Here is a 26,899-nt window from a genome sequence, read left to right on the forward strand (position 1 = left end):
CTTGATAGTTTGATTTTTAAATTTATTATTATTATTATTATTCTAGGTAATAATAATACATTATTATTATTAATATAATTAAGCACTTAAGCACTAAGCTATATCCTCAACCCTTTTTAAAAAAATTTTTTTTGTGTCTCACTAAATTGCTTAGGACCTCACTAAATTGCTAAGACTGGAATTATTTTTGTTTCTTTTCACATACTTTTATTGGTGCATTATGGTTGTAAATAATGATGGGTTCCTGAGGCTGGCTTTGAATTTGAGATCCTCCAGCCTCAGCCTCCTGAGCCGCTGGGATTTCAGGCATTCCTCACTGTGCTCAGCTTGATGGTTTGATTTTCCAGAGCTCCTAGGCTGGAAGTATCCCAGGCCTCAATATCACGCAGATTGAGAAAAGGAAGCTTCTAGGTGGAAATTGGCATCTCTCACGATGAAGCTCACCCCCTGTGCTTCAGGGACCTTTAAAGTCCTTCCTTACCAGTGTATACATCCCAAGCTTAGGATGTGCCCTCAAGCCAAGAACTCATCAATCCGATGACCTAAGGTCCAACTACTGAGTTTCCAAATATCCAGCCTTATTCTCCTGTGGCTAAAATACAGTGTAGTGCTCAGAAGCTTTAGGTGCATAATTCCTGGCCCACATCTTGCTTACTTTTGGCAAGTCTCTGAGCCTTGTGTGTTTAACAACAGTACTTGTCTCAATGTTGTGAGGAAAAAATGAGAATCTGTGAAAGCTATGGGTCCACTGTTTGGCATCCAGTAAATCTTTGAGAACAGCAGTTGAAGATCTTCAAATTATAACTGATATTTATTCTTTTGCACTATTTGCCAGTCACTATGATATTCCCTTTGCTTACTATTTAAAATTTTTATTTTACACATAGACGATTTTTAAATGCATATTTTTAAACTGGGGATTAAACCCAGGCACACTTCACTGCTGAGTTACATCCCCAGCCCTTTTATTTATTGAAACTTTGACATAGGTTTTGTTATATAGCTGAAGGTCTCATTTAATTGCTGAGGCTGGCCTTGAACTTGCACTCCTTTTTCCTCAGCCCCCCAGGTTGCTGGGTTTATTTCTTATAAAGGTAAGAATGTGGGCTGGGGTTGTGGTCAGTGATACAATGCTTGTGTGAGGCATTGGGTTCAATCCTCAGCATCACATAAAAATAAAATAAAGGTTTGTATCCATTTACAACTAAATATTTTTTTAAAAAGGTTAAGAATATGAAGAGAACTCTGATCTCAAGACCCACAGGCCTTTTGTAGCTGTGATGACCACTCTATGAGTGCAAGGAGCAAGCCAGCAAGAGTCTGGAGGGTTTGGAGTGCGACTATGCCACTTCTGCCTGGGAGATGCTCAGGATCCTGTGTGTTTGCCCTGTGACCATGTGTACTGCCTGCCTTGCATCAAGATCTGGCTCATCTCTAGGCAGATGACCTGCCCCTACTGTTTAACTGGCCTGCCAGAGGAGTTCTCTGTGACAGTTTCCCAAGAGCACAGGGTGGCCATTGGGAAACACACCCAATTCCAGCAGATGTGCAATAGTTTCTTCATGGAACTGGTTTCTACTATGTTCTTAAAAAACAATACTTCTCCTCAGAAGAGTGTGATTGATAGGCTTCTGTTTCTACTTGTTGTGCAGGAGCTCATGAGAGATGCTCCCCAATGACACCGGAAACACATCAAGTCTCTTTCGCCATTTGATGATGCCATGGATAAGACTCCTGTCATCTTCTCTGTGGTGCTGAAGCTGCTCCTGAAGTATAGGCTGTGATAAACATCATCAAGCCTCCACTGAGTGACCCGAAAGGATTCTTGCAGCAGCACATCCAGAGAGACTTGGAGCAGTTAACAAAGATGCTGGGGAAGAGTGCTGATGAGACCACCCATGTGGTCCACCTCATGCTGTACTGCCTTCTCAAAAAGCAGCACCCACACCCTGACCAGACTAAGCAAGGGGCAAGGACTGGGCATGACTGCCAAGAGGCCAGGCTCCCCCAGCCCTTGGTGAATGGCATGATAGGAATAGGAGTGCTCTTCTCTCCTTGCTGAGCTGGAGGGGCTGCTGTGCTCCTCCACACACTACCCACCTAGCTGTGGCCTGCAGCCCTGACATTGGTGACACTTCACACACAACATTAACCTGTTCCCTGGGAGCACTTGGCTTCCCAGCAGGTGATGTGGGTCCCACTTCTGCTTTCCCAGAGATGTCATACTTGTACCTGATGTAATATGTTCACATCCACAATTAAATCCAATTAAATCCTCCCCCCAAAAAGTTTAAGAATATAAACTTTCTGCTGGGTGTAGTGGCACATGCCTGTAATCCCAGTGGCTCAGGAGGGTACAGCAGGAGGACTGCAAGTCCAAAGCCAGCCTCAGCAACTTAGGGAGACCTTGTCTCTAAATAAAATATAAAAAGGGCTAGGGATGTGGCTCAGTGGTAGAGTGCCCCTGGGTTCAATCTTCAGTATCCAAAAAAAAAAAAAAAAAAAAAGCTTTCTGAGGCAGGACTTTGTCCATTTTGTTTTCTAATCAAATTCCTACATTATCTGGGGCATGATAAGCACTCAGAAATATTTGATGAATTTTTTTTTTAAAAGGAGTGTGCAATGCTCCTAGCAAGATTCTTTTTTTATATAGATTTTTTTTTGAGAGAGAGAAGAGAGAGATAGAGATAGAGAATTTTTAAAATATTTTTTTTTAAAGAGAGAGAGAGAGAGAGAGAGAGAGAGAGAGAGAGAGAGAATTTTTTAATATTTATTTTTTAGTTATAGGCAGAAGCAACATCTTTGTTTGTATGTGGTGCTGAGGATCCAACCCGGGCCCCACGCATGCCAGGCGAGCGCGCCACCACTTGAGCCACATCCCCAGCCCCTATTTGATGAATTTATGACCTAAGCAAAACACTACCTATCCTTGCCCCCAACTTCCACTCCCTTAAAGTGACTATTTCCAAATGTTTTTCCTGAATCTATCTGCATATTTCTAAATAACATACTATGCTACTGTCTCTTCATTTGTAGTTTGGTCCCTATACACAATTCTCCATCTTCTAATTTTTGTTAAAGCACTATTAACATTTACATTATGGGGCTGGGGATGTGGCTCAAGCGGTAGCGCGCTTGCCTGGCATGCGTGCAGCCCGGGTTCGATCCTCAGCACCACAAACCAACAAAGATGTTGTGTCTGCCGAGAACTAAAAATAAATAAATAAATAAATATTTAAAAAATTTCTCTCTCTCTCTCTCACTCTCTCTAAAAAAAAGAAATGCAGAATTTCTGACAATTAAAAAAAAACATTTACATTATGACTTTGCAAATATTTCTTGTAGTTGAACAATGTTATACTATGATCACATTTGTTTTGGGGTAACCAATCCAGTTTGGAGAAAGAAAAAGTAAACAAAATTGGAAGTACTTGATGTGTTTGAATACACAAAAGCAGATGATATTTCTGGTATATTGGAACTGAACTAATGGTATTTACACAAGTAAAATAAAAATATAAACACCCGGAAAACAAGCAAGACTAGGGTTGTAACTCAGAGGTAGAGTGCTTGCCTTGCATATATGTGTGAAGCCTTGGACTTGATCCTCAACACTGGGGGAAAGAAAGGCAATAATTAGAGAATAAAAAAAAATGTACAATAATCACAATGGTTTACAGAGAAAGTATCTACTATGTGTCCGGCATGTAAAGCACTTAGAGAGCTTAACTCTTGGATACAATATGAGGAAGAGAAAGAGGTTTTGGATTAGGTGGAGGTTGATTTAGAGTCCAGCCCATTCTGGGTACATGGTGGCTTCTGGACCTCAAGCAAGTCATTCCAGTCAACACTTTGCAATTCCTACCTTGAAGAGTTATGAGGATCAAACAAACAATTTCATGTTTTTAGGAATGGGTGAAGTGATATATTCATATAATCTCAGTCACTTGAAAGGCTGAGGTGAGAGGATGGCATGTTCAAAGCCAGCCTCAGCCTGAGCAACTAAGAGAGACCCTGTCTCAGAAAAAAAAAAAAAAAAGGGCAGGGGTTGGGGGGTATTTCTCCACCAATTCATGAGGCTGAGACAGAAGGATTGCAAGTTCAAGGCCAGTCTCAGCAAATTAGGGAGGCCCTAAGTAACTCAGCAAGATCCTATCTCAAAATTTTAAAAAAGCCTGGGGATATAGCTCAGTGGTAAAGTGCTTTGGGGTTCAATCTTCAGTACCTCCCCTTCAAAAAAAAAAAAGAAAATGGGGGGAATTTGAGAACATTAAGAGATATAAGCGAAACTCAGAAAGGACCCTATGTTTTCTCTCATATGTGAAAGCTAGAGAGGAAAAGATAGAAGAAAGGTGTGTGTATGGGGGGGGGGGAGAATCTCAAAAATTAAAGAGATCAAGAGAGGAAATGGACCAGAGGGAGGGAGGAGGGAAGGGAAAGAGGATATACTGGAGAATATTGGTCAAATTATATTATATGCATGTAAATATACATAACAGGGGCTGGGGATGTGGCTCAAGTGGTAGCGCGCTCGCCTGGCATGCGTGCGGCCAGGGTTCGATCCTCAGCACCACATACAAACAAAGATGTTGTATCCGCCGAGAACTAAAAAATAAATATTAAAAAAAAATTCTCTCTCTTTAACAAATCCCACTATGTACAATTCAATAATACAAACAAGGGAAAAAAACAAAAGAATGTGGTATTGTAGCTAGGTGTGGTGGTGCACACCCGTAATCCACTTACTCTGGAGGCTGAGGCAGGAAAACTGGCAAGGTCAAGTTCACTCCAGGCAACTTGGTGAGAACCTACTTCAGTGGTTGAGTGCTTGCCTAGTATGTACCCAGCTCACATTCATTTTTTTCTTTTAAAATTTGTTTTTGTAGTTATAGACAGCAGCGTGCCTTTAATTTATTTTTATGTTGTGCTGAGGATCGAACCCAGTGCCCCACATGTGCAAGGCAAGCACTCTGCCACTGAGCTATAGCCCCAGCCCTCATATTCATGTTTTTTCTAAGAATCATCAATATCCAAAAATCTTGCCAAGGGCAGTGGTGCATGCCTGTAATTCCAGTGACTCAGGAAGCTGAGGCAGGAGGATCACAAGTTCAAGGCCAACCTCAGCAACTGAGCAAGTCCCTCTCAAAAAAATAAAAGGATGATAGATTCTAATTGCCCCTGGCACCTGTGATCAATCCCCAGAACCAAAACTCAAAACCCAAACCAAACATCCAAGAATCTGTTTGGTAGTATAACCTTCCTAACATAGACTCTGTCCATAACATGCCAGTGTCCATTGTTAGCTTTCTGCCATGATAGAAATGTTATTTTCATAATACCATAGACGCAAGCCACATGTGATTTATCAAGTACTTGATAATCAATGGTTTGTATAACTGAAAAAACATTATTTTAAATTTAAAAAATTGATTTAAATGTAAATAGGAACACCTAAATGGTGACCACTATATTGAGGGAATCAGTTCTGATTTGGTTGCTCAAATGCTTATGAAAATTTTCTTTAATATACACAAATTATCTTAAGATACTGTACCATGTTTAAATAAATACATCAACTATTGAAAACAATACAGGTAACTCTGTAAGCATTTCGAGATGTACTATACTCAAAAGTCTTCAACATAGGCATTGCTCAGCTAAACCCAGTCCAAAATGCTCCCTTATAGTCATGTAGAATGTCTTTTTTTAACCCAGTAAAAATTTGGTGATTTGTCATATATCAAATGTTGATACCTCTGATCTTCCAGACTTCATAATATTTTAATATATTAGTTAGTAGGGGAGAAAGAACTTCATAATCATATGTAGAAGCTTTCATGAACACCAACCAAATGAACCACAGCGACACTGTTGACGCTAAGGAGACCATGGAAGTCACACAAATAAATTCTCTGGATATCATAGACCTTGTTAGATATTTTTTCTTCAGGTTTATTTCTTAAATGTGGGCACTATGTTGTTTTTCTATCTACATCTAAAGAAGCTAAAATTAAGAGTAAAGGTGTTATATAGTCCAATTTTCCCTACCTTAAATAATGGAAATAAGTTCTTATTTGTTACAGAATTACAAACTACTCAGGCGAGGGTTATGGCTCAGTGGTTGAGCACTCACTTAGCACGTACAAGACCCTGGGTTCGAGTCTCAGCACCACATAAAAATAAATTAATAAAATCAAGGTTAAAAAAAAAAGACATTACTCATGGAGAGTGGGAAAAACGTGTATTATTGACCTGTTAAGCTCATATAATACACAGAAAATGTTGGGGGTAAAAGAATAAACATATTTAAGGCAAAATATTCTAAAACAAAGTTCTAAATTGACTGCAATTACTGAATTAATCTCAAGTTAACATGAGATGTGGCTTACTTATGACAAAATAAATAACACTAGTCAAAAAGTAAGAAAAAAGGCTGGAGATGTGGCTCAAGCGGTAGCACGCTCACCTGGCATGTGTGTGGCCCAGGTTCAATCCTCAGCACCACATGCAAACAAAGATGTTGTGTCTGCCGAAAACTAAAAAATATTTTTAAAAAATTCTCTCTAAAAAAAAAAAAATAGTATCTCTCCATCCATTGTATAACTTCATTTAATTAAAAAAAAGGGAAAAAAAAAACTTGACTTGGGATTAGAGACTTCAAAGATTTATCCCATTTCTCAGTTCTGCAGCATCATAAAAAACAAAAACCAAACCAAACAAAAAACCCTCCAGTGATTCCTGAAACATAAACACCCAAACAACCATTTTCTTCTTTTTGATAGATTCTAATTGCCCCAGGGAAGCACACGGGAACGTTGGGACATCTGTTTTTTTTTTTTTTTTTTTTTTAAAGAGAGAGTGAGAGAGGAGAGAGAATTTTTTTTAATATTTATTTTTTAGTTCTCGGCGGAAACAACATCTTTGTTGGTATGTGGTGCTGAGGATCGAACCCGGGCCGCACCATACCAGGCGAGCGCGCTACCGCTTGAGCCACATCCCCAGCCCACGTTGGGACATCTTGACAGCCTTTAAGCTATAACCTTGACACCAAGTTCACAGGCCTGGGCTTATTTTGCCCTTCCCAAAAGTACCTGGAACATGGCAGGTAGTCCCTTAAAAGAATAGGGTGTGTATTGAAAACAAGTGACCTGTTTTATAAAACTTTAAATTTATTCAAAGTGTTACAAGATTTCCACTCTCCCCTCCAAAATATTTTATAATTAAAAAAAAATCCAAAACTATTTTCACAGCCACTGTACAAGTTGCTGCTTCCTTTTCTGAGGACCAGCCTTTGCCCTTCCAACTCCTTCCCCTCTCTTCCTCCCAATATTGCTGTTCATAAAACCTTTCATCTACCCCATGCTTTGCCCAGCTTTGCCCAGCCCTGCCCAGCCCAGCCCGGCTTTCATGTCCTTGGTTGCAGGTGTGGCCCAACAAATGCGGGAATCCACAGGCAATGCCTGAGAGACAAGGGTATGCTTTGTGCTTCTGGGAGAATAGCTTTTGGCTTTTTCTTCATCAAGTGGCTCATTCGGACACCTGTTTAGAGCCAAATATTTGGCTTGGGGTTGCGCACAGGTCCTGTAGCCTTGTCTTTCCTCCAAATTCCCCCAGATATGGCTCCATGACAACTGGGTATGATGACTGTACCATCTGTTTGCCTGGGGACTGTTAGAAACACAAGACCAGAATGGGGCTTGATAAAGCCCAACTTCTCAAAGTGCAGGTACCACACCTCCAGGGGAAGAAGTTTTGTTTTTTTGTAGGCAAAGTCAGGGCCAGCCAGGACCACCAGAGGGTAGGGAAGTAGAAGGAAAGGTCTGACTACATAGTCTGGGATGAGCAATGTTCCTTCTGACAGACCCTCCCATCTCCCTCCCCTTTTATCCTGCAGGTCCCAGGATGATTCCAGAAAAGAGGAGGAAAGAGAGAAAAGGATTCTGCTCTGCTGATGGAAAAATGGCAGAAGACCGACAGTGCTCAGGGCTGGGGAGAGGCCTGCTGGAATCTGTAGTTGTCTCTGCTTCCCTGTTCTATAAGGGAGGGCAGGGGAAGGAGCCAGGCCCTCAGAGGCTTCATCAGCTCTGTTCCTTGTCCTTGACTAATAGGACTGTATGCTGGCCCCCGCTAGACACAGACAACACCACGCGGTTCTCCAGCTGTTTGCCAGTCATCTCCACAGGGCTCCAGGCGTCCTCATCCTGCCCTGTACCCAGCTGATAGTTGGTGCCCATACCCCAGGCAAAAACACGACCTGTAGGGGGAAAGAAATGGAGGCAGCTGTCTCCAGGATTTCTGGCTACACCTTTCCACACTGCAAAACCTGGGACATGAGGGTAAATTCTGGCCTTGGCCAACAGCAGCCAGATAAGGTCCCGTCTCTGGGAGTTCGGGGAAGTTGGGAGAAGTCAAGGAGATAATGTAAAGACTTCTTCCTGCTCCCAGGCCCTAAATGACTGGCTGCTTCCTAAATCCCTACATCCACCCTCCATTCTCAGGACCAATTGTCATTGAGACTGCTATGGAAGTTACCCAGCTAGGAATGACTTCCTGTACTTTCCTTGAAGAATAAAACCTTTGGGGTACAGTGCAAGCCCTCACTTCCTCAGAGGTCTTCCCAGTCTCAGATCAAGCATTTCTGCTGACTTCATTTTTCTTTTTTGGGGTATTGAACCCAGGGGCCCTTTACCACTGAGCCACATCCCAGCCCTTTTTATTTTTTGAGACAAGGCCTTGGCTAAATTGCTTAGGGCCACACTAATTTGCTGAGGCTGGCCTCTAACTTGTGATCCTCCTGCCCCAGCCTTTTGAGTCACTGGGATTACAGGTGTGCACCACCACAACCGGCTTGCCAGCCAGCCTTCTAGCAGCTCTCCCTTACTGTGCCCCCTCACCCCTTTAGGCTTTGGCAGTCACTTGTTGACATCCTCCTCTCCTATGCTGGCCAGGACCCTGATTACTCAGCCTGTTTTCCCCTAAGATTCTTAAGTATAACTCCATGGGAAGCTGGGACTCTGGGTCTCAATGATATCTCCTCTTTATTTTTCTCCTCTGCAGAACTAATCACTTCTAGCCAGCAGGTATTGTGGCATGCACATGTGCCTGAAGTTCTTGCACTCAGGAGGCTGAGGTGGGGGATCATTTGGGCCCAGGAGTTTCAGACTACCATGGGCAACACAGTGAGACCCAGTCTCAAATAATCTGTTTACTCATTTATATTCATCAAATCAGAGAGTTTCTGAGGGTCAGGAGCAAAGACCAATTTCTACATCTCAATTCCAGCATGATGATAGACAGCCTGCTAGAGAGTATGATAAGAATCACAACCCACAGGCCCCAACCAGACGAGGTGTGGGGAGCCCCACTCACCATCCTTGGTCACGGCATACCCCACAGAGGCCCCACAGGCCACTGAGACGACGGTGGGCAGCCTGGAGATGAGGGTGGGTATGCTCTTCTCCTCAGCACCCTCCCCAAGGCCAAGCCGCCCATACTCAGCCCGGCCCAGGCTGTATGCTTTTCCTGTGGGAAGAGGGAGAGAGATAAGCAGTAGCAGAGGACATCCTTTGGGCAAAACAGGCAGCAGGCCAGGTGAGTTCTCATATCCTCAGGAGCCTGTCCCCACTCTCAGCATGGTCAGAAGGAGGTATGTAGTGTCCCCATTTTGGGTGAGTCCTAGGAGAATCTTCAAATAGGCCTCCAATGAACTTGTACTTGGAAGCACCAGGACTCTGGAGGACAAGGGTGATCTTTATGGACCCATGTCTGGCCCAAACTGTAGAACAGGCCCTGGTCTGGATAGGCCTAGTTTGTCTCTAACATAGAGGACTTGGAGGTCCTACCTTCTGAATCCAGACAGACTGTATGGTGCTGGCCACCAGAGAAGCACACCCAGGATTTGGTGGAATTCTTGAAGCATGTCAAGTTCTGGGGTATGAAGCAAGATTCTGTGCCTGGTGTTCCTGCCATCAGGGGTAAAGGTGTTTCAGGAGATGTTTTATCAATCCCATCCCATAGCAAGGCCACCCTCACCAGGATATGAATATTCTCACTTTACAGACACAACTGTGGCTCTGGGGAATTAAGGAACTCTACAAAGGGTGCACAGTGAATAAGTGACAGAGCCAGGACTGGAACCAGGTCATTGGGCCACCCCTATGCTATGCTGCATTCAGACTCACCAAGTTGATGGTAGTTGGAAAGGCCAAAGCCATATATGTGGCCGTCTTGGGAGATGGCAAAAGTGAAATAGGCACCACAGAAGGCATCCTGGAATCTCACATGGCCCCGGGCTCCCCTAGATTTCAGCATCACACACTTGGGGACCAAGAGTCGTTCTGTAGGTAAAGCAGCCAGGGTCAGTGACAGAAGCACATGGCCTTTTTCTTCTCTGATCCTGGGCCTGTTTCTCTTATGTTTTGAAAACCATTGGGAGGAGGCTAAGCAGGAACTCTAAACCTTATTTTACAGAAGAGGATACTAAAGCCAGTGTAAGTGCTATGCTCAGATTCCCACAGTATTAGAGGTAATGTTTATGTGGAACTTACTATGTGCCAGATATTTTTCTAATTAACTTATCTATCTTCACGCAACACAATGAAGTAAGGTTAAAGACAGGTTTAGAGATAAGGAAACTATATGGCGCAGGTCCCATAGCTAGTAGATAACAGAACAGGATTCAAACTCATGGTAGCTGGGCATGGTGGCACTTACCTGTAATCTCAGCAACTCAGGAGGCTGAAGTAAGAGGCCTGCAAGTTCAAGACCAACCTCAGCAACTTACCAAGACCCTAAGCAACTTAGTGAGACCCTGACTCAAAAATATAAAAAGGGCTCGAGATGTAGCTTAGTGGTAAAGTACAAACAACCCTAGGTTCAATCCCTAGCACCAAAAACAAACAAAAAAATCTTCCCATACCCAGGGTAGCCAGTCTCCAAAGTTTGAACCCCCCCCACCCTTTTTGGTCAATACTGGGGAATGAACCCAGGGCCTTGCACATGATAAGCAGATATGCAGGTGCTCTACCACCAAACTATATACCCAACTCCATTTTTTTAAAAATATTTTTTTTAGTTGTAGATGGACACAATATCTTGTTTATTTTTATGTGGTGCTGGGGATTGAACCCAGGGCCTCACGCGTGCAAGGCAAACACTCTTCTACTGAGCTACAACCCCAGCCCGTGGCCCCATTTTTTTTTTTTTTAAAGAGAGAGTGAGAGAGGAGAGAGAGAGAGAGAGAATTTTAATATTTTACTTTTTAGTTCTCGGCGGACACAACATCTTTGTTGGTATGTGGTGCTGAGGATCGAACCCGGGCCGCACGCATGCCAGGCGAGCGCGCTACCGCTTGAGCCACATCTCCAGCCCCATTTTTTTTTTAAATATTTTTTTAGTTGTAAATGGATCTTTCATTTTATTTATTTATTTATATGCGGTGCTCAGGATTGAACCCAGGGCCTCACACATGCCAGGCAAGTGCTCTACCATTGAGCCACAACTGAAGCCCTCAGCCCCATTTTTTAAAAAAATATTTTATCTCTTTATTTTTAAATGGTGCTGAAGATGGAACCCAGGGCCTTACACATGCTAGGCAAATGCTCTACCACTGAGCCACAACACCAGCCCCCCTCAGCCCTATTTTTTAAAAAAAAACTTTGAAATAGGGTATTGCCAAATTGCCAAGACTGGCTTTGAACTTGTGATCTTCCTGCCTCAGCCTCTGAAGTAGTTAGGAATATATGTGTGTGCCACCACACCTCACTCAAGTTTGAGTTTTTATTATTTATTTATTTATTTTCGGGGGCGGGAGTGGGGTGGGGGGTGCACTGGAGATTGAACCCAGGGTCTATGTGTATGCAAGGCAAGTACTCTACCAACTTAGCTATATCCCCAAACCAGTTTTTAAAGTGTGAGATGTTAACACTACAAGTCTATTTGATGCAAGTCTGAAGCTCAAGACTCCCTCCTGCTTTTAGTCACCACAGGGGTTGGTTTGCCAAGTTACCCCACTAGATGTACTGAAACTACTTACCGAGGCCCTGCCGACCACCACGGTTGGAAAATAACTCAGGTACTCGGCCTAGCTGGCCCTGCTCCCCGCAGCCCAAGGTGTAGAGGTCACCATCAGTTGTCAGCATCACCAAGTGGTCATTTCCTGAAGATGAGAGGAAGGTGGAGGATGCATGGCTTATCTGTTAGGACCAAGGCTGATCCAGCCCCAGAAGAAGGTCCTTTAGCTCCTGCCTACGGTGAATACTCCTAGACCCACCTGAGGCTACCTTTACCACTGGTGTGTCCAGCTGCACTTGCAAAGGCACCATGCTCTTCTTCATGGGCTCCAACAACCCAATCACGCCATTATTGTCCTAGAAGGGAAGAAGAGAGCACTTATCAGCTAGTCCTGCCTGCCCTGTAGCAGCCACATTCAGGCTTTTAGGAGGCCACAGAGCTATCTGGTGAAGTGTAGTAAGTAGTAGCAGAAGGGATAAAGAGCAGACAGGAGCCAGGTCGCATCCTGAAATATTTATGAATGAAATCATACATGATCTGGGATTTGCATTATAATAACGAAGGAATAGGTGAGTAGAAATAATATGTCTGGCTAAAAAGTTGATAACTGTTGAAACTTGGTGTCAAGTAGCTGGGTGTTCAATATATAATTCTAATTACTCTTAAGAAATCCTCCATAAAAATTTTAAAATAACCTTGATGAGGAAACACTCATCGGATTCCTTATTTTTTTTATGAGACTTCACAATAAATACCAAGGTACCAATCTTAATGCTGAAACTGTTTTTTAAACTACACTCCCTTGCCTTGGAAACACTGTGATGTGACAATTCCTGCCTCATTCCCCCAAAGCCTCTGGAAAGTAGGGAAGAGGGCTGGGAAGGGAAGAGAGAGGTTCAGGTAGGGGATGACAAGACCAGTTTCCTATATCAGCCTCAACCCAAAGGCATCTTTCACCCACTCCTTTCTCAGGAAATGCACTTCATAACATCAGATTTAAGGAAAGAGCTAGAACTGTGGACAGGCCCAGAAGAAGCCAGAGATTTGGATCTGGGCCCCAGCCCTGCCTTTTTCAACCCAAGTACAATGGTGGTAAGGAGGTTAGATAACTTTTTTGGTACCAGGGACTGAACCCAGGGGTGCTTAGTCACTGAGCAATATAGCCAGCCCTTTTATTTTTTGAGACAGGGTCTTGCTAAGTTGTTTAGGGACTCACTAAATTGCTGAGGCTGGCTCTGAACTTTTAATCTTCCTATCTCAACCTTCTGAGCCTCTGGGATTATAGGCATGCACCACCACACCTAGCCAGTCTTTTTTGTTTGTTTGTTTGGTGCTGGGGATCAAACCCAGGACCTCACGCTTGCTAGATAAGCTTTCTTCCACTGAGTTATACCCTCAATTCCATGCAGTCTTCTAGACCCAGTCTTACCCGGAATGAACCCCACAGGAAAACACGACCATCTTCGGTGAGAGCTGCTGTGTGGCTATCTCCTGCTGACACTTGTATCACCTTCTCTTGCAGGTCCACTTTCCCAGGGACCATGTCTGAGCCCTCCACAGATGTGTCCCTTCCCAGGGCACCTTCATCATTGCAGCCGAAGGAGTAGACCTATGCCCAGGAAGCCCCCATTAGTGCAAGATCTGGTCTCAATCCACTCTCATTTAGGCTATTCCTTGCTTGGCTAGCCAGCTCCATCTCCACAGTGAAATGTATATGGCTTAAAGCTCCTGTCCCAACCCTAGCCCATCCCCCCCAACCCCAGGCACTGCCCAATCCCCCAGCCTACCTGGCCACTTTTGCTCAGACACACGGTGTGCATGCCCCCAGCCTCAACCTGCACAACATCCTCTGGAATGGGCACCAGGGCAGGCTTCTTCCTTTCCATAACATTCTCACCTAGGCCCAGCTGGCCCACGTCGCCCTGGCCCAGTGTCAGCACCAAGCCTGGTTCTGTGTTGTGGGACCTGTGTGAGACTGAGGGGTGGAGAAGATAGCCCCTGAGTGGGCAGGATGATAAGAGAGAGGGAGGTCATTTCATGGACTCTGGCAACAGGAATCAATCTTGAACCTGGGTTTAAGCCCCTGCTCTGTAATAAGTCATTAGTATGACATTCTTGAGACTAAGTTTCCTTATCATCTCAAAGAGTTTCTGTAAAGATTAAAAGCTGAGCACATTATTAATGTGACAGTAAGGAAATAGAAACAAGGAGACCCCATTCTGTGAAATGAATCTTAGTGAGGAGGGGAAGAGGACCATGAGGACTCAAGATAGTTTTCCTGATTAGCCTAGGTTGTCTGTCAGAAGTCACAGTGCTAACAGCTGGGGCTCAGATAATGTCCACCCTTTATTGACTGCTTACTCTACCTTTGACTTGCTCTGCAGATTTTCCATATTTAGGATCCTGTGTTATAGAAAAGGGAAGAGAGCAACCTAGAGGTTCAACAACCTTCCCAGGGTCATAAGGCAATTTAGCAGTCTGCACTAAAACCAAGGGAGACTACATGGATTGGAGCAGACACCAGCCTCTACCCTAACCCTCCTCCATCCCCAGGGTGTGATTTTCAACTTCTGGATATATTCTCAGAGGAAAACTGACCACTCTAACCCTATGGGGCAGCACACTGGCAGTTGAAGAGGAAGAGGCAGGCCACAGAACCACCTGCAGTGAGGTTTGTGCCCACCAGTGGGCGGCACAAGGCCCTCTGCTAGCCAATGGAGGCCTCGGCAGCCCCAGACAGCCAATAGCGTCCAGCCTCTCCTCCAGGTGCGTGGCCATGGCCCCCAGGGCCACGGGGGCTGCGCAGAGAGTGCACTGAGCAGGGAGCCACCTGGGTGGGTTTTCTGGTCAGGAGGGCTCAGCCTGTAGGCACCTTGGCAGGAGCGGGCGCTGGGACCACGGCGGGAGGCAGTGGCCCTCACTGCTTGGTTACGAGAGTCTGCAAAAGACAGACACTGTCTGAGTGTGGGTTCACATACCCTCTTCCCAGACAGGGGGTGGCTTCCTCCTGTTCCTGCCCCACTTTAGGATCTCAGAAAAAAGAAAACCGGGGATTCCTCTCTCAAATGCTGCCAGAACATTGTCTCATTTAATTATTTAATCCTCACAACAACAGCCCAGAGAGATCAGTGATGTTCTCATCTCCATTTTATGAAGTGGGTAACCCAAGCTCAGTTAAGTTTTAACTTGCCTATGGTTACACATCTAGAAAGTGGCAGGACTTGAACCTACTATGGAAATCAGTGGTCCTAATCAAAATACATCATTGCCTGGAGCAAAATTCTAAGATTGATTGATTGATTGTGTGTGTGTGTGTGTATGTGTGTACTGAGGATTAACCCAAGGGCACTTTACCACTGAGCTATATCCCCAGTCTTTTTTATTTTTTGAGACAGGATCTTGCTAATTTGCTGAGGGTATAATAAATTGCTTTAGGTTGGCCTTAAACTTGCAATCCTCCTGCCTCAACATCCCAAATCACTGGAATCACAGGCGTGCACCACCACATTGGGCTGTCAGCCCAGTTTTTATTTTCTTGAGGATGAGATTCAATGAGCTATAGGAGATCCTCCAGCTGGGTGTGGGGTCCCTGGACATCCAAGCCTCTCATCTTTCAGGGAGGAAGGAACCCAGTCCCAGGTTCCCTGGGTTCTAAGAGGCCACCCACAAGCAGAAAGAAGAGGCCACAGCCAACTTACCCTTTACTTTCTTGCTTTTGGGGATGGCATCTTCTGGGGCTGACCTTCTCTTAGCTATGCGCTTGGGTGGCATCTTCCTATCCTGAAAAACCCAGCCAAATACTACCTGTTAGACATGGCAAACATTTTCCTGTGCTAATTATGTATTATTTATCAAAACCCCTAAGCAGCTTGGGATGTAGCTTAGTAGTAGGGCACTTCCCTAGCAGGCACAAGGGCATTCCATTCCCAATGCCGAAGAACAAGAAGAAGAAGAAGAAAAAAAAAAGGTGGGGATATAGCTTAGTGGTAGAGTCCCCTTGGTTTCAACGCCCAGAACCCCTTCCCCCACACAAAATGAAAAGGTCAACTCAAGGCAGACCATGATACAGGAAGGGGGCTAACACAGCCTGGCCAGGCCTTCTAGACTCAGGGTCTTGCTTGCTAGACTCAGGAACTGAAGAATCTCTTTGTGTGAATGTTCCCAAGAGCGAAAGGAGGAGGGCTTTCATGTAAACCAACATTTGCTGAGTTGCAATTATGCCAGGCACAGAGCTGGCACACTTCACACCAGGAATACCTCCCCAGACCCCCAATGAGCTTGGCTAAATAGAAGGTACAGAGAGTAGAAGTCAATTGAGAAAGAGGAGGTTGAGAGCAGAGAGAAGACAATGAGGCAGCTGGAGCTTCTTTCTAGGTGGGCTAGTGACAGATCCAGACAATGGGTACAGCTCCCTGCTGTGGCAGAAAGCACACAGGCTTTAGTTTCACAGACCTGAGTTGCCTATGAGCCCCAGAGGCAGGATTGCGTGGGAGTGGGCACCTTCTAAAAGGTGAAGCCCTCTGCCTGTTACCTGCAAGCATATCCTCAACTGTGCAAATCAGTTCTTTCTACAGATTACCTCCCTTACACTGTTCTGGGGATCTAACCCAGGCCCCTAAGCAAGTTAAGCATGAGTTCTTCTACTGAACTATACCGACAGCCCCTGAGTGTTTTCTTTTTCTGCTTCTTTTTTTCAATCTGGGGACTGAACCCAGGGGTGCTATACTATTGAGCTATATCCCCCACTCCTTGTTTTATCTGATCTAAGTTGCTTAGGATCTTGCTATATTACTGATATTGGCCTCAAACTTTCAATCCTTCTGCCAGGGCCTCCTGAGTCACCGGGATTACAGTGTGTGCTACCGCACCCAGCTCTGCAAGTTTTCTTAACCTGAGTCTAGACTGGGAACAAGGATTTGTCTTTTGTCATCATGTTCACATTCCCACTTTCTATGCTCTACCTTCCATCTTCAAGTTTACAGTTAAGGAGAAGAGTGAAACATAGTCACAAATAGTTAAGTCAGATACAGAGTCAGTGTATACTAATGGGTACCTATAATGCTCCAACCTTTTCTAGAGTGCCCTGAGATAAGAGTTATTACTCCACTATTATAGATAAAGGAGATGAGGCTCAGGGAAAGGTGCCCTAGACCACACAGAGGTGGGATGGAAATCCAGGTCTTCTGACCATTCCCCACCCAGGGCCAGAGCCTCCCCCACCTTAGTTTCCTCACTTGTTGATTGAAATGGGTAGGCACACCAGTATAGACAGTCTAGCAAGATCCTGGTGTTCCTGCTACAATTCCCACCACATCCTGGTTTCAGCAATGGAAAACCAAGCACTCTGGGACCATAGCAGCTGTCTCCTCCCTCCTCCACACCAGGAAGCAGAACTTGCCTGCCAGACTCAGGGGCTGAAGAATCTCTTTGTGTGAAAGGTCCCCAGGAGGAAAGGGAGGAGGGCTCCCATGTCAACAAACATTTGCTGAGTTGTTCTTATGCCAGGCACAGAGCTGGCATATTTCACACCAAGTGTTCCTCTCTGTGGTCCTCTTAGTATACAGAACTGTGCTTGGGCCTCCCTGATCCTTTTTCCCTGGGGAAAGGGACCATAGCTTTCACCAGATGTTAGCGCCACTGTTTTATGGAAATTTTAGGACACTAGAAATCCTCATCACATACATATTTTAGATATAAGAAACTAAGGTTCAGGGGAATTGGGTGGGTAGCCCAATGGCAACAGATTCCTGTTCTTGTGTTGTCTGTAACTGAAACTTAATGATTAACTCTTAATTCATCTTTCCAAGCTCCACTCTCATGCCCTTCTTTGGGGAAACATTCCCTGCCTCCTTTACCACATGCAGTGTTCCTTGGTCCTGTATTCTAAGTAGTCCCACCAAGACTCTGCTGTACCAGAGCTGCTTCAGTCCTCAAATCACCTGTGGTCTTGATCACAACACTCACCCATACATTTATGTCTTTGTATGTGCTGTGTACCCTGCCTGGATTCCCTGACCCCACCACCTCACCTGGCCTCCACAGTTCAATTAAAACCCAGTCAAGAGTCACCTCACCTGGAAAGCTATCCCTGCCCCTCCTGAGCAGGGTTGATGGGTCTCTCTTTGGGGTCCTGTAACACTCCATATGTTCCACTAAAGCTAGGGCACACAAGTCACACATGATTGAAGTTCAATTAATTTTTCTGATGAATGACTTGCCAGCAGCAGTGCTCTGGGCGCCAGGGGCATACTTTTGTGACCACACGGGACCATAACTGTGGACACTCACAAAGTCTCTCCCAGGGATGTAAAGGCCACATGGGCCTTTTCACTATTGTTGTCCAGCACTTCAAGAGCGGCATAGAATGGATGGCCAACAAATAATTTGTTCACAGACTTAACTGATGCGGAGTTCTGGGCACACCTCTCTAACGCGCCAACAGTTGAGGAGGTGCCTGTTGACGTTGAGGTTCCTGTCCTTGCAGCGGAGCCTCACCACCCCAACCTTGGGCTTCTAAAGCAGACCCTTCCGGGGCCGAGTTCCCCCTGTAGTGCAAACCGCATTCTCCAAACGAACGCAGGACAAAACCACTCTCCCTGTAGCGGAGACGCAGCCCCACCGGCGGCCGCCCAGCCGCGAGACACGCGGGTCGGCGCGTCGGGGGCCCGCGAGGTCGTCGCGGCCACGAGCAGTCTTCCGCACCCGGGCCGTTTGAATCTCCCGCCCGCTCTGGCGCCGCAGCGGAGGGGCTGCGCGGCCCCGGCTCGGGTGAGGCGGGGCCCAGTTGGCCGTCCGCGGGGCCGGAGCACGCGCGCCCACACCGCGTCTCGCTGCCACCCGCTTCGCGTGGGCCGGCATTGCGCGACTCCGGCGGGCGGAGCAAGCAACGACCCAGGTCACCGCGCTCCGCGGGGCCGCCCCACGCGCTTCCCTCCCCCGGGACTCTCCGAATGTCTCCGGGCGACCTACCTTGGTGCGGGTCGGCTACAACGAACTCCAGTGATCACCGGCCGAGCCGCGAACTGCCCCGGAGCATGCGCTCTGCAGGCCTCCGGCCCGACCCTGGCCAGAAAGGAAAACAAAGAGCCCGGCGGCCCCTGGCGGCCACCCCAGAAAGTGCGAGTGGCTCGCTCCCTGAGTAGGGAGCTTTGACCAGGCTCCCTCACCTGGCCTAGCTATAGGAGTTGTGTATTTCGGAAGCCCCAAATTCGGACAAGTGGATTGACAACCGAGCGACTGGAGTGACTACTTGAATCCAGGTTTGTTTGGGAAAATCTGATGCGTAAGGGTCTGTACGGAGAAAAAAGTGATCTTTTGTCTCTGGGGAGGATGAGAAATCATTTTCAGTAGCCACACAGGGTTATGACAAGAGTTTGCACAGAGCCCTTTGACTCAGCAGTGGCCTTCCAAGTCTAGGAGTACAAGGCATTATGGGAGAAGCAACACTTGCAGTAACAGCCAGGAAAGCTCAGGGATGTTGTTCGAAACTTTGGGCTTGGGAGTTGAAGATGTGAAGCATCAAGCATAATATTCTTTCTTGGCAACACATCCTTTTTCTTTAGGTTGCAAACAAAGTTCTTCAGGATTTCAGGTGTGCCCTGAGGTGACCTCTCAGGGGCCACTTTGTGTCATGGGATTTCTCAGGTCAGAGTATCAGAGTAAATTACTGAAGAAGAGTATTTTCTGTGTTATACATTAACTCCAAAAACTTTTTTGGGGCTACAACATGATCAACATGACTTCTCTCACAGAGCTACACCCTCATCCCCAGATGAACATTTTTTTTTTCTTTTGGTACCAAGGATTGAACTCAAGGGCACTAGACCACTGAGCCACATCCCAGCCCTATTTTGTATTTTGTTTAGAGACAGGGTCTCACTGAGTTGCTTAGGGCCTCGCCATTGCTGAGGCTGGCTTTGAACTTGCAAGTCGCCTGTCTCAGCCTTCCAAGCTGGTGGGATTACAGGAGTGCGCCACTGCTCCTGGCCCCAGAGGGACATTTTTTTTTTTTTTTTTTTTTTTGTAAGAGAGAGTGAGAGAGGAGAGAGAGAGAGAGAGAGAGAGAGAGAGAGAATTTTTAATATTTATTTTTTAGTTCTCGGCGGACACAACATCTTTGTTGGTATGTGGTGCTGAGGATCGAACCCGGGACGCACGCATGCCAGGCGAGCGAGCTACCGCTTGAGCCACATCCCCAGCCCGCCAGAGGGACATTTTTGATGAGTATTTTCCAACTGAATTTTTCCTACTATGCAGTGCCCACCCCAAAACACTTCCCTGCCTTCAGAGTCTCTTACCTGTTCAAGTTTACCTCTGCCTCCATCGTGAACTCCTTTTTTGGATGATATACTGTGAAATTTCTCCAAGTTTTTACCCTGGGATCTCTGATCTGTCTTCTGTCTTCAAGATCTTCTCATTCACTTAGCTTTAATTGTAAAAAGGGATATTACCTGTTTTGTTAACTACAGAAACATCCATGGGCATTGGCTCATTTGTTCCTCAAAAAACTTCATGAGTGGGGCTGGGGTTGTGGCTCAGTGGTAGAGCACTAGCCTAGCAATGTGCAAGGCCCTGGGTTCGATTCTCAGCACCACATAAAAAAATAAAGATATTGACAACTACAACTAAAAAATTTTTTTTTAAAGAGAGAGTGAGAGAGGAGAGCTATTAAAAATTCTCTCTCTCTCTCTCATATATATATATATATATATATATATATATATATGCATTTTTTTTTTTTTTTTTGGTACTGGGGATTGAACTCAGGGGTACTCAACCACTGAGCCACATCTGCAGCCCTATTTTTGTATTTTTGTTTAGAGACAGGGTTTCACTAATTTGCTAAGCATCTCACCATTGCTGAGGCTGGCTTTGAACTCTGGATCCTCCTGCCTCAGCCTCCAGAGCTGCTGGGATTACAGGCGTGTACCACTGTGCTTGGCTCTGACTACCTGAATTCTTGATACAAGTATGTGTATATACACACCCGCATATATACATTTGGCCATATTGGAGATTAAACCCAGTAAGTATATATGTATGTACATATGTATATAAGCACACACATATGTATATTTATGTATATACATATAATTTTATTTATTGGTGGTACTGGGGATTGAACCCTGGGGTGTTCTACACTGAGTTACATCCTAAGCCTTTTTTCTTCTTTTAAATTGAGATAGGTCTCAGTAAATTGCCCAGGGTGGACTCAAACTTGCAGTCTTCTTACGTCAGCTTCCAGAGCAGCTGGGATTACATGCATGTGGCGCCACTCCAGCCTGAATCCTTCATTCATATATATATAATATATATATATAAAATATGTATTTATTTTAATGTTTCATAGTTCATTTTACTATTTTTCTTTCTACATTTTTTATTATTTTAAAATATTTTTTAGTTGTAGTTGGACACAGTACCTTTTTTTTTTTTTTTTAGAGAGAGAGAGAGAGAGAGAGAGAGAGAGAGAGAAATTTTTAATATTTATTTTTTTTTTAGTTCTCGGTGGACACAACATCTTTGTTTGTATGTGGTGCTGAGGATCGAACCCGGGCCGCACGCATGCCAGGCGAGCGCGCTACCGCTTGAGCCACATCCCCAGCCCCAGTACCTTTATTTCACTTATTTATTTTTATATGGTGCTAAGGATCGAACCCAGTGCCTCAAGCATGCCAGGCAAGCACGCTACCACTTGAGCCACATCCCCAGCCCTCTTTCCACATTTTTTATTGGTGCATTATCATTGTACATAATGAGATTTCTTGTTACTTTTTTTTTTTTTTTGTACCAGGGATTGAACCCAGGGTCACTTAACATCAGCTTTAATTTCTTTCACACCCTATCACTATTTTATTGAATGTGAACCATAAAAAAAAACTATCCAGGGACTGGGGATGTGGCTCAAGCGGTAGCATGCTCGCCTGGCATGCACGGGGCGCTGGGTTCTATCCTCAGTACTACATAAAATTAATATAAAGATGTTGTGTCCAAAGACAACTAAAAAATAAAAAATATTAAAAACTTAAAAAAAAAGAACTATCCATTAATTGAACTTGACCCAGAAGTGCAGAGATGATAAGAGTGATGGAATTCAAAGTTATTATGGGTTGGGGATGTAGTTCTGTGGTGGAACACTTGCCCAGGTTGTACAAGATCCTGGTTTCAAGCTGGGCATGGTGGTGCACACCTGTAATTCCAGCAGCTTGGGAGGTTGAGGCAGGAGTTCAAAACCAGCCTGGTCGGGCTGGGGATGTGGCTCAAGCGGTAGCGCCCTCGCCTGCCATGCGTGCGGCCCGGGTTCGATCCTTAGCACCACATACAAAGATGTTGTGTCCACCAAAAACTAAAAAATAAATATTAAAAAAAAAAAAAAAACAGCCTTGTCAAATTAGTATGGCACTAATGCAACAATGGGACCCTGTCTCTAAATAAAAAGAAGGGAGGGAGTACTGGGGATGTGGCTGAGTAGTTAAGTGCCCCGGAGTTCAATTTCTGGTACCAAAAAGATTCTTGTTTCCATTCCCAACAAAACAAGCAAAACCCAAAAAAATACCCCGCCCCCTCAAACAATGTCACTAGGTAGCAGGGATTGAACCCAGAGGCGTTTTACCACTGACCTACATCCCACCCCTTTGTATATTTTGAGACAGGGTCTTAAGTTGTTTAGTGCCTCACCCATTGCTGAGGCTGGCCTCAAACTTGTGATCCTGCTGTTTCTCAAGCCACTGGAATTACAGGTGTTATCATAAGCATATTAAAAAATGTAAGAAACGTGGGGCTGGCATGGCAGTGTGTGTCTATAATCCTAGCAACTCAGAAGATGGAGGGAAGAGGATCTCAAATTCAAGGCCAGTCTCAGCAATTTAACCAGATCCTGTCTCCGGGGTTAAGTGCCCTTAAATTTAGCCCCAGGTATGTTTATGTGGGGAAATAAGAGTTGAGGGGAATCCTTGTTATGACCCTGCAAGACAAATGAGGGAACTGAGACAAAGTCTTCCATGGCCACATCGACAGCTGATGGTGAAATCAAACCCACTCAAGTAACAATACACTCAGAAAATGCCCAGAAGAGCCAACTAGAAATTCTAGTGTTGCAAGCTGACCTTTACAACAGTGGGGCTCAACAGAACATAGATGTCTCATATACTTCCTCAGGAGAAAAATGCACTGTAGTCACCAAGTGACTGAAAAATTTAAAGCCCTCAATAATCTGTTGAGAAAAACTAGTGAGCAACTACTGCATTCCAGTAGTTGCTCAACCAAGTTGAACTAAGGAATGTCCTCCAATAGAAGGCTCATCTGGCTTCCTCAAAAAACAGGAAATTGGTAGCCACCTACGGAGAATCCTCAGGCAGTTGTATTTGGTCAGCCTTATGAAAGCAGAAATATGTACCTAGATGGCACAAATGCTACTGTCTGATTTTGAGGCACTGGGGATAAAATTTAGCACCTCATATATGCTAGGCAGTAACTGTAGCACTGAGTGAGAAATTATTTTTTTTTAAAAATTCTTTTTCTAGAGAATTTTTAATATTTTTTAGTTCTCGGCGGACACATCGTTGTTGGTATGTGGTGCTGAGGATTGAACCTGGGGCACTACCGCTTGAGCCAAATCCCCAGCCCATGAGAAATTATCTTAATTAATGGGGGGGGGAATCACTTCTACTGCCGCTATGGTAGTTGTATAACCATGTGTTAACTAGCACCTACCCTCAAAGCTCTTCCCTGATGAACTCAGGGATGGCCGACAGAAATACAACTCACACAACCAACCCTGTTCCTAGTGACCTCAAATCTTACCTTCTAGATGGTTTCCCTCTGGTCCATCTGATCTTCCCACACTGCTGGCAACCAAGATACTTGACCAGGTTTCCATTGTGACTTAACTTTCTAACATGATGAAGCAGGCCAACAATTTCAAGCTCTCAGGAAGGAGCATAGAGCAAGTACACTAGCTGCACACATGGACTATTCATCTCTTAAGCTGTTTTTTTCCATACATGGGTGGGGAGAGATGTATAAAAACATGTATTTTCCCAAGAAATAAATGGTAGAAGGGAAAAACCTGGGACTTGATCTTGTGACCTTATACTACTTTTAAGTTAACCCCACAGTGAAATCTAACAAAGTTAACTAGCACCATTCAATTTGGCTGAAGCCCAACAATGCTACATGAAAAAGAATCACACAAACATGCAGTCATTTATTTCAATTCACAAGTTTTTTTAATTTCAATGCACATTAACTTGCCTCAGATATCTGTTAGATATATTACAAACAGTATAAAATGGAAATCATAATGAATCTTGCTCAAGATATACCAACATGTTCTTCTGCAGTCCATTTGTTAGAAAACATGACTGGTCTTGTTTGGAATTTGGAAAATGCCAAATATTCTTAGTCACCACGACAAATTTTAACTTCACCCCCGTGCTTTCTTAAATTCCTTAATTTCCAGGAATACTTGGTGAACTGGGTAGCCTCTGTCAGCAGTCAAGGTTTAAATCTGGGATAACAATTGTCTAGGAATGCAAATTGTGTTAAGAGATGATTTTCAAACTCTTAATAATAATTACCATTCTTACGTCTGATTAAAGGATCCCAAATCAAGTTATCAGGTTAACAGCTGAAGTTGAATATTGCTCTTCTTCTCCTGAATGAAAATAAACTCAAGATTAGAATCCTGAAGATCTTAGTCTAATTAAAAAATTTTAGTATGCTAGATATGCTACTTACCCAAGCAAGAAGTATTTGGAATCATGAATCTGCAAAACAAAGCATTCACTTATCAATATAGTAAACGGTTAAAGCAGATCTACCATAAACAAGGGACTAATTTTGTTTCCTGCATGGTTTGTCTCCTCAGTCACAGTCCACAGACTCTGAGAAGTCGTAGGAATATGCAGGTGCAGACACAAAGCCCAGCTTCATCTCCAACGTTGTGGAAAGGGACTGTACATCACGGGGCAGAGCCCTATGCTCCCCTATGCCACCTGGACAGAGCCCGGGGAGAGTGACCTCCCGGGTTATCCACGTTGGAATGCTTGAGTACTGTGGAGTTTGGAATACCTAACAAATGCCAACAGTCCTAACATCCTTATGTGCTTTAATTTTTCTCACCTCTGACCATACCTGTAGATAGATTGAAACTGCTTTTAGTGAATCCCAAACTAGTCTTTGAACTCCATTTTAAGTCTTTTCACTTTTAAATAGAACCCTCTCCTCAAACAAATAAAATGTGATACCTTAGCAATCTTCACAAACATGAGCATACATTGTTAAAAACAATCCATCAGCTACTTACCCAAGCAAGAAGTATTTGGAATCATGAATCTGCAAAACAAAGCATTCACTTATCAATAGAGTAAACGGTTAAAGCAGATCTACCATAAACAAGGGACTAATCAAAAATACTTTGTTTCCTGCATGGTTTGTCTCCTCAGTCACAGTCCACAGACTCTGAGAAGTCGTAGGAATATGCAGGTGCAGACACAAAGCCCAGCTTCATCTCCAACGTTGTGGAAAGGGACTGTACATCACGGGGCAGAGCCCTATGCTCCCCTATGCCACCTGGACAGAGCCCGGGGAGAGTGACCTCCCGAGAGTATCCACGTTGGACCGTCACTCTAATTCATTTAACTTACAAAACACTGTATCAATTATTAGTTTCTAGTTGATAGCGGCACTGGGTTCAATCCCCAGCCCCACAAAGGAAGAAAAAAAAAAGTCATCTCATAATTAAGCGACAAAACATTTAGTACCGCTAAACTGCCCCAATAATAAAAAAACAAATTGTAGGGCTACAAGAAGCCTGCCACGAAACTTTTTTCTTGCATACTTCGAAACCAGGGCCTTGCATGTGCTAGGCGAGCGCTCTACCGCTGAGCCACAACCTTAGCCCTGAATACATTTTTTCCTTTTATGCCTTTATTTAATTCTTTTTAAAAATATGGTGCTGGGGATCGAATCCAGTGCCTCACGCATCCTAGGTAAGCGCTCCGCCATGGAGCCACAACCCCAGCCCGAAATTTGGAAAATTTTTTAAACGCGGATAGGGAACGAAACGTCTATGTGCAGTTCTTTTCCGAATCATGTACCAGGCAGCAATTAACGCTGTGCCTTAGTCGTCTCCGACACCCGCATAGCAGTCCTTAAAAGCTTCTGGGGCTGCGCGGCCCACATCCTGCTCAGCCCCATCGCATGCCTAAATGTAGTTTGAGTGGATGCAGCTAAAGGCAATCCCTCTAAACATGATCCTCAGGGAATGTTGAACGCCTACCCAAAGTAACAGATCAGGCCGAGGAACCACGCGGGTACAAGCACTTACCAACCCAAACAGCCCTGAACCGTAGTGTAGCTCAAAAAGACCGACTACGCCAAAGCATCTGTATTTATACCCAGGAGGGACCGGAAGTCGAGGTAGGCATATTGCGCCTGCGCAACGACTAGCATATAGGGCATTGGAAATTCGCTAAGGCTGCTGGGATCTTCTGAGGTTAAACTACAATCCTACCGGGATTTTAGGCTTCTCGCGATACTAGAGCCCTCGCGCGGGATCTTGCTGGGTAATGTAAGTTATAGAAACAAGTTTGTGGGTGTGTAGCTGGAAACTTTCATAACAAATAGAAAGTTTACTTCTCGAAAGTTTACTTCAGTTGGTTCGTTCTGTCTGTAGAGAAACTGGCACATAAACGAATAGGAACAACTATGCAAAATAGGAAAAGAAAAACACAAGAAGTCTCAAAAGGAATTGGATCTGCCCTTTCGCATGTGAAAGAAACATTTGATTTATACTGGAAAGAATTGCTTCTATATGAATTGGCTAAAATTAAATACTTCCTATGCACAATAATGGGTATGTAATTAATGGTAGTGAACTGAAAAA

General features: G+C 44.5%; 1 protein-coding gene and 2 long non-coding RNA genes across 8 annotated transcripts in view; 1 reads left to right on the forward strand and 2 right to left on the reverse strand.

Annotated features, from left to right (window-relative positions):
- The window catches only part of LOC308657003, a 195,316-nt gene that overhangs the window by 27,272 nt on the left and 141,145 nt on the right, over positions 1–26,899 (forward strand). The window contains exon 4 of one of the 2 annotated variants that reach the window (XR_014023828.1): positions 11,265–11,282. The exons of the other annotated variant lie outside the window; for it this stretch is intronic. This is a non-coding gene — a long non-coding RNA (uncharacterized lncRNA). Of the gene's footprint in view, positions 1–11,264; positions 11,283–26,899 lie in introns of those variants that run through there. 2 annotated transcript variants of the gene reach the window in all.
- On the reverse strand, positions 7,172–20,441 carry RCC1 (regulator of chromosome condensation 1). Of its 5 annotated transcripts, XM_081308426.1 has the most exons (12): positions 20,203–20,285; positions 18,982–19,988; positions 15,711–15,792; positions 14,885–14,950; positions 13,800–13,987; positions 13,442–13,621; positions 12,272–12,368; positions 12,035–12,157; positions 10,182–10,337; positions 9,843–9,962; positions 9,370–9,522; positions 7,172–8,254 (listed from the first exon to the last, which is right to left on the reverse strand). In XM_081308426.1, the coding sequence occupies exons 3-12, from the start codon at positions 15,781–15,783 to the stop codon at positions 8,079–8,081; spliced, it is 1,332 nt and encodes a 443-aa protein (XP_081164552.1). In that variant the 5' UTR covers positions 15,784–15,792; positions 18,982–19,988; positions 20,203–20,285; the 3' UTR covers positions 7,172–8,078. The 5 variants fall into 5 exon arrangements, with proteins under 5 accessions (XP_081164552.1, XP_081164553.1, XP_081164554.1 ...); XM_081308427.1 differs by lacking the exons at positions 18,982–19,988; positions 20,203–20,285 and adding an exon at positions 20,310–20,441; XM_081308428.1 differs by lacking the exon at positions 14,885–14,950.
- LOC308657004 lies at positions 24,217–25,312 on the reverse strand. Its single transcript, XR_014023830.1, has 2 exons — positions 24,751–25,312; positions 24,217–24,667 (listed from the first exon to the last, which is right to left on the reverse strand). It is a non-coding gene; the product is annotated as an uncharacterized lncRNA (long non-coding RNA).

The sequence above is a fragment of the Spermophilus citellus genome (genome assembly GCF_964194105.1).
Source record: "Spermophilus citellus genome assembly, chromosome: 9".
NCBI classification, from domain to species: Eukaryota; Metazoa; Chordata; class Mammalia; order Rodentia; family Sciuridae; genus Spermophilus; species Spermophilus citellus.

Bases quoted from the DNA above. Each gene is read 5' to 3' on its own strand.
- RCC1 (XM_081308427.1), bottom strand. From the start codon at position 15,783: ATGCCACCCAAGCGCATAGCTAAGAGAAGGTCAGCCCCAGAAGATGCC. The intron at 9,963-10,181 runs GTGAGTCTGAAT...CCCTGATGGCAG, and splicing joins TTCCAACTACCATCAACTTG to GAACACCAGGCACAGAATCT. The intron at 9,523-9,842 runs GTAGGACCTCCA...CTCTTCCCACAG, and splicing joins AGTCTGTCTGGATTCAGAAG to GAAAAGCATACAGCCTGGGC.